Source organism: Cynara cardunculus, unplaced genomic scaffold, assembly GCF_001531365.2.
Source record: "Cynara cardunculus var. scolymus isolate 2C unplaced genomic scaffold, CcrdV1 Un_Scaffold_3513, whole genome shotgun sequence".
NCBI classification, from domain to species: Eukaryota; Viridiplantae; Streptophyta; class Magnoliopsida; order Asterales; family Asteraceae; genus Cynara; species Cynara cardunculus.
The window spans coordinates 43,110-49,933 of NW_020201508.1; the positions used below are offsets into that span (position 1 = coordinate 43,110).

General features: G+C 33.0%; 2 protein-coding genes across 2 annotated transcripts; one reads left to right on the forward strand and one right to left on the reverse strand.

Moving 5' to 3' along the window:
• The first annotated feature begins 557 nt into the window (after nt 1-557).
• Nucleotides 558-1,876, forward strand: LOC112503667 (BAG family molecular chaperone regulator 2-like). Its single transcript, XM_025107660.1, has 4 exons — nt 558-774; nt 850-1,106; nt 1,186-1,332; nt 1,403-1,876. The coding sequence occupies exons 1-4, from the start codon at nt 558-560 to the stop codon at nt 1,682-1,684; spliced, it is 903 nt and encodes a 300-aa protein (XP_024963428.1). The 3' UTR covers nt 1,685-1,876.
• Nucleotides 1,877-2,085: 209 nt separating this feature from the next.
• Nucleotides 2,086-3,979, reverse strand: LOC112503666 (two-component response regulator ORR24-like). The gene is made up of 7 exons (XM_025107659.1): nt 3,784-3,979; nt 3,614-3,690; nt 3,269-3,527; nt 2,589-3,166; nt 2,442-2,510; nt 2,281-2,367; nt 2,086-2,190 (listed from the first exon to the last, which is right to left on the reverse strand). Exons 1-7 carry the CDS (start codon nt 3,977-3,979, stop codon nt 2,086-2,088), a joined length of 1,371 nt encoding a protein of 456 aa, XP_024963427.1.
• Nucleotides 3,980-6,824: the final 2,845 nt, after the last annotated feature.

Consider the following 6,824-nt stretch of genomic DNA (forward strand, 5'->3'; position numbering starts at 1 on the left):
TTTATATTCAGCTTCCATCTCTCTCTCTCTCTCTCTACCTGCAGGTCTTCTCCCAAATAATGGAGAGAGAGAACTAGAACCTTCAAAAGCCCCATTTCAATCATTTGCTTTCCCCTTGTGTTTCTTAATTCATTTTTTCAGTGGGTTTCTTGAGGCGAATCGGAGAAATAGATATTGCAAGGTTAAGTGTTTTTGGCAGCTTCAAATTGGATTTCGGCTGCCATTTTTGGTTTCTGATTTGTAATCTATATTTTCCACAAAATCCCAACTCAATCTCTTTGTCAATTTTGGCCAAAACACACTTTATCCACAATATTCTTGATTTCCCGACGATTACTCACCGGCGGGAAACTCCGGCGTTACTTTCTTGTGATTTTTGTCCCTGAAAACAGTGGCTAATTGCCTCTCTCTGGAAAACGCGTTGACTCTGTCGATTGAACTCCTGTGGTGCCCGCTTTCAGAGTAATTTTGATCCGTGTCATTTCGCCTGCTAGTATCTGAATCTGAATTTTATATATAGTAAGAAGTCAGATTAGCCAAGATAGAGTATATCAAAGATGATGCGTATGAGGACCCGAGCAACAGAGCTGACTTCCATGGACAGGAGTTCAGTCCCCGGTGACAATGAATGGGAGGTCCGGCCAGGAGGAATGTTGGTTCAGAAGAGAGACCCAGATGCAGAAATCGACCGTATTCCTCCACCAACCATTAGAGTTCGGGTCAAATACGGGTCGATTTACCATGAAATCAACATCAACTCTCAAGCCACATTTGGTAAACAACCAAGTCCTTATTGTGTATATCTGAATGCTTAAACTTTAAATTATGATTTTTGTGGGTCTTTTACAGGGGAGTTGAAGAAGATGTTATCTGGGCCAACAGGATTACACCATGAAGATCAGAAACTCATGTACAAAGATAAAGTAAGGGATTCCAAATCATATCTTGATGTGGTGGGTGTCAAAGATCGATCAAAAATGGTGGTGGTGGAAGATCCAATTAGCCAAGAGAAAAGGCATCTGGAGATGAGAAAGAATGCAAAGATGGAGAAAGCTGCTAAATCCATCTCAGACATTAGCTTAGAGGTCGATAGGCTTGCTGGTCAGGTAACTTGAATTTCAGAATTCCATAAAGAATCAAAATAAAGATTATCCAATTCGATGATAATGAACTTGGATCGAATAGGTGTCAGCGATTGAATCGGTTATCTCTAAAGGAGGGAAAGTGGCAGAGAAGACTCTGTTGAATCTGACCGAATTATTGATGAATCAACTGCTTAAACTAGATGGAATTACAGTCGATGGTGATGTAAAATTGCAGAGGAAAATGCAGGTAATTTTCTTCTTAATTCTTGGTCGAAAATTTATATTTTGAGCTCTTGATTTCATAGGATTATTTGCAGGTGAAAAGGGTTCAGGAGTATGTTGAAACTCTGGATGTTTTGAAGCTTAAAAACTCAACTGCAAGCCACACTGGGAATCATGTTCAAGAACACAAAGATCCAACTCAACCTCAATCAAGGCGGACAATTGGGAATTCTTCATCTACACCGGTGGTGGATCAACATCAACCAGCAGTTATGGTAACAACACAATGGGAGATTTTTGATTCATTGGCTGCTCCAACATCAACAGCAACCATCCACAATACAGTCAATCCCACATTTAATTGGGATTTGATCTAAACTAATAAAAAAGAACTTGCATATGTGTTGTATTGTGTGAAATGTGTGCTTCTTTAATTTTTCCAGGTTGGTTTGGCATTTATACTCCATTCTTTTCTGTACCTAGAGATTCTTGTTGGCATCTTCTCTTTTTATGCCAACATTATTATTGCTTTGGTATCTTGATGAATATATGACAATTGTCACATACCTGTAAAGGAATAGTTTCCATAGATCTGATTAAACAATCAAAATCTAGGTCTGAAAATTAAACAGTTTGTTGGTTTCCATTTGAACCATAAAAGTCGACAATATATGAAGTCTTGAGCGCAAACTACGATAGGGTTTCTACTCAACTTAAATTAAGAACCTGAACTATATATAATCCAGCATCAGGTTACAAACAGGTCTTGATTTATGTACTAATCTTGACCAAATGGATTCCAGAATTGGTCTTGAAGGGTTATATCGTCTTCAACGGGCTCAGGCCTGGACTCCAGCATGAGTAGTTGCTCATCAATATTGTACTGTTTTAGAAATCAATATTTAAAAGGTTAGTGACTTTGATTGCTTCAAACAACTGCAGTATTTCATAGGATCTAAAGAGGAGTATTCACCATGTCGAAAGTTGGATCAAAACCAGGAAGATATTCATCTAAATATTGTTGCATGTCGATGGCGGCTGTTTCTTCATTTGTAAGTTGCTGCAACCAGAACGGATATATAAGAGCGACAAATGGTTAAAAAGTTAAAACAAAAAACAGAAAATTATACATGCCTGCTCAGTGAAATGATATTCATTGTAGTTTGAATCAAAAAAATTCGGAAAGTTTTCCCCGTTCACATCCTACAAAGAACACAACGGACTCCATTAATGATCAAGATCGAGATTTGGAAAGTTTAGTTATCAAGATTAGCTAGTTACCTGATTTGGGGTTTCGAGAAAAGCGGGTGGATTTGGATTGTTTGAAGTACTTCCAAACTCGCCATGATGATCAACATATGGTTGTTCGGGAATAAATGTCTCCCAAACAGTCGCTAGTTCGGCTTCATCTAATAATAAATCATCTTCAGCTATTCCAATTTCGAGATTAGTAGTATTCATCTCCATCTCATCATTCCAGCTGCTCAACAGTTCCTTGTTTAAGTTAGAATCAGACAGTGGGCACATTTCAACCAATTTATTTTGACTAGAATAGTTGTTTTCGAAGCCATTAGAAATTTGGATATAAGAGGAACTGCCAGTGTTTGTTGGGCAATTCATCGGTAACTCCATGTAGGAGTTGAGATCATCACCAGATGAGACCATTTCAATATCTTCATATGGGTGTATTACATCAATTGAAGAACCGCCATAATCATATATGTTGCCATGCATAAACCCAGAATTACTAGAATTCACCGAGTTCCCAATACCCAACTCATCATCAATCAAGTATCCTTGTCCATCAAGACTGTCGGGCATTGTCTGTTTCAAGATTGTCGTTTCTTGCATGGAAGAACCTACAAATACTCCAGAAAAGAAGTTTGATGCCAGATGGTCTATTAAAACATACAACCTTACAGTAAAACCAATACCATTTTGACTCTATATATATGTAATACCTTGATTTGGTAATGAAGGTGAATTAGCTAGTTGGGATGGATTTGCAGTGGTGGAACTTGAAGCTTCAAGAATAGGAAAAGAGAAGCTTGAAGTGTCCAAAATCGGAGGATTTATTTCACTATAAGATGGCCAATTTTTTTGTACTGCTGTTGGACGGACTCCATTATTACACGTTGAACTGTCTAACAGAACTGGTTGTGAAGCAATTTGTTCCCAATAATTTGCTTCAGCTATTTTCTTTGACAAGGCCCGATATTTCTAAAGCATACGAAAAACTGTTTGTTACACAAAGTATTTTGAGAGGGGAAACAAAAGCATAACGAAGAGAAGGGCGCGCTGCACACCTGCAAATGACTGGCTACGTGATCTCTAGTTAATCCGTCCACCTTCATCAAATCAATGATTTTTGTTGGAACTGCACCTGGGCGAAGAACAAATAACGCGATAGGATTATGAAATGAAAACTAAACATATCAACAGATGATACAAAACAGTGATTCATTTAGGATCTTACTATCAACTCCAAGCTTTTCAATGGCTTTCAAGAACTTGTTATGCAAATCTGGTGTCCAGATAACTTTACTCTTTTTCGTTATGGCACGACGACTTCTCATGGACTTGCTCTTGGAACGATTCTTCTTCATCAACAACAACTCCTTGTCATCTTCAGAACCCTTTAAGATCTCACCTTCTTCATCATTGGATGACATTGCTTCATTTAGAATTAGAAAGGAACATGTATTAATTACTTTCTTAAGTAGCTTCATCAGTTATTTTGCTATTCACTTGCTAGATTACGAACATGGAGGGAGGATCAAAGTGCAAGAACGCGAGGAATTCCAACATCATGTATGACATGATTACACGTGATAGAAACGATTATATGATTATATGTACATATATATATATATGTATATATCACGAGTAATCATATATGATCTTGGAACTCCATATATTCTTTCAAATTGACCGTCTTTCTCTTTTAAATCTGACCCTACTTACGTATGCACATCAACTATGTATCATATCATTAATCGACAACCTCCAACGACAAAATAAGTATGTCCATCGTTAAGATTTTATGATGATTCGATCTATTGCCGGTAAAATATATCATTTGAAAGTAGAGGCTGGAATGTAAAAATCCATGAGATATGCAGGCAAGAAACTGTGAAAGTTCAGTAATTATATGAATCCAAGTGTAGATTAGTTATTAGGGATTATTGTAGATAACAAGGATAAAAAACAATACAAACATCAAATTAAGTTTTAAAATCGAGAACGTAATTAAAATAACTATTTTGACCGCATGTTTTCACCTCTTGGTCATTTTTCTCCAAAAAATTAAACAAATGTCACTACTTCTGCAATTTTCATCTAGATAAACGACAAAAAAACTGTTACATTTTTCTTACCCACATCTGCAAAATTAAATGTCATGTTACATTTTTTTAGCAACATTTTTTACAGATGGAGTGCTAATTTCATAATTCCTGGAGAAAAATGGCTAAGAGATGAAATCACGTAGTTAAAATGACTATTTTGATTAATTCCTTTTAAAATCACATTCAGTAAATTCAGTCACTCGATCGAAAACCGTCAATCTTTTTAAAGTTATCGTATAATATAATATAACAAAATCCAAATGAAATAATATATGGGAGAGAGAAAATATATTTTAAATATTAGCATGAAAATAATATAGATATGTAGCTTAATGGATGTAACAAATAAATGTGTAGATAAATTAAAAACCAACAACAAATAGAGGATAATGTTTGTTTTATCAAAAGATTTTAAACCCCCAAATATGATACAAAAAGCAAATCACGCAAACAATATTTCAAATCGAATTTTATGGATTCAAACATAACATATAAAAACGATTCATTAAAATAATTTATGTTATATATATATATATATATATGTGTGTGTGTGTGTGTGCGTGCGCAACAATTGTTTAGAAACAGTAGATCAATTCTAGGTTATAAGTAGTTTGAATTTGAACTTGCAGACTACATTACTCTTATTGTCAAAAAAAATTGTCAAAAAAAATTGAATCATAATCGAGCTGGTAAAGATGAAAATGATCAAGATCCTAAAATACGCTTATATTTATTACAAACAGATAAACTTAATTAAGAGAGAGAGAGAGAGATTGATTGATTTACCAAAACCATACTCATCAAGAACAAGTTCTCCATTTATTTTGCTTTAATTTGCGGATGTTTACTAACACCTGTATGTCTGCACGTACGTGCGAACACACACACACATACATACATTCATAGGGCTTGAAAATTCATTCGATAAAAGAGTTGTAAAAGTGTTACCTGTAAATCTTCTTAGGAATGAGAATGTTGAATGTTGTCACAAGATTGCACAAGAAATTCTAGTTAAAAAAGAGAAATCAAATCAAAGTTCTACCATATATAATTTCATATTACGGAATAATATACAGACTGTTACAAAATATAAGAAAAAAAAATAGAATATAAGAATAGATATGTAGACTAAAAGTTACGGTATTTGGAAATTATACATGTATTATTATATATGCTCGGTCTTCTTTGACTTTTCAACGTTACAGAAACGAAACTGATGAACATTAATTACCTCACTTTTTGACTGATAAAAGATTATTTTTATTTTTAATTATATCAATTAAAATATTAATAAATAAAAAGCATTAAAGTGTGTTCAAATCATCAAGTTTAACCAAAATTTTCTAATTATTTAATAACAAAGCTAGAAATATTAAAAATTAATTATATAATAATAAAACCCGTTCATTCATTAAAAATTAACTAATAAATCAATTTTTAGGACCAACTTTTTGGAAAAATCGTAAGTCTTAAAGTCATTATTTGACACATTAAATAATGTCGAAATTTATTTAAAATAAATAATGTCGTAATTAGTGTAAATAAAATAGATTTGGAAACATTAAGCTTACTTTTTGAAGAGTAAACTACGATTTTAGTTCCTCTGGTTTACATCCAACTACGAAGTCTTTGCTAAACTTCCAGAAGTATAATTATCGTCCATATAGTTTGTATTTTTTTTTTGAAAATCATCCCTCAATGGTAACTTTTTTTGTATAACTAGAAACGTACTCGCACAATGTAGCGAGATATATTTCGATTTTAATTTCTCGTTTATTCCGTCTTTGTAGATGTTTTAATTCTATGTGGTTTTAAAAAAATGATAATGTTTTTATTTTTGAATAAAATATAAATTTGAAAATATCATAAAATTTCGAATATATATATATATCTAAAACATTTGACAAAAACTCTTAAAAACGATTTTTTATGCACGAATTACTGTTTATTAATGTATATTACTTAAAATTTAAGATTACAAGTAAATTGTGCATAAGTACAACTTATTAAAGTCTCATATTAAAATTCGTCTAACTAACTGTAGATAAACATAATAAAATATTGGATAAACATATCATATTAAATATAAAAAATCTAAAATATAATTAGGATAATCATTGATAACTAACAGAATACTTAGTTATTATCTTTATAAAAAAATATATTATTG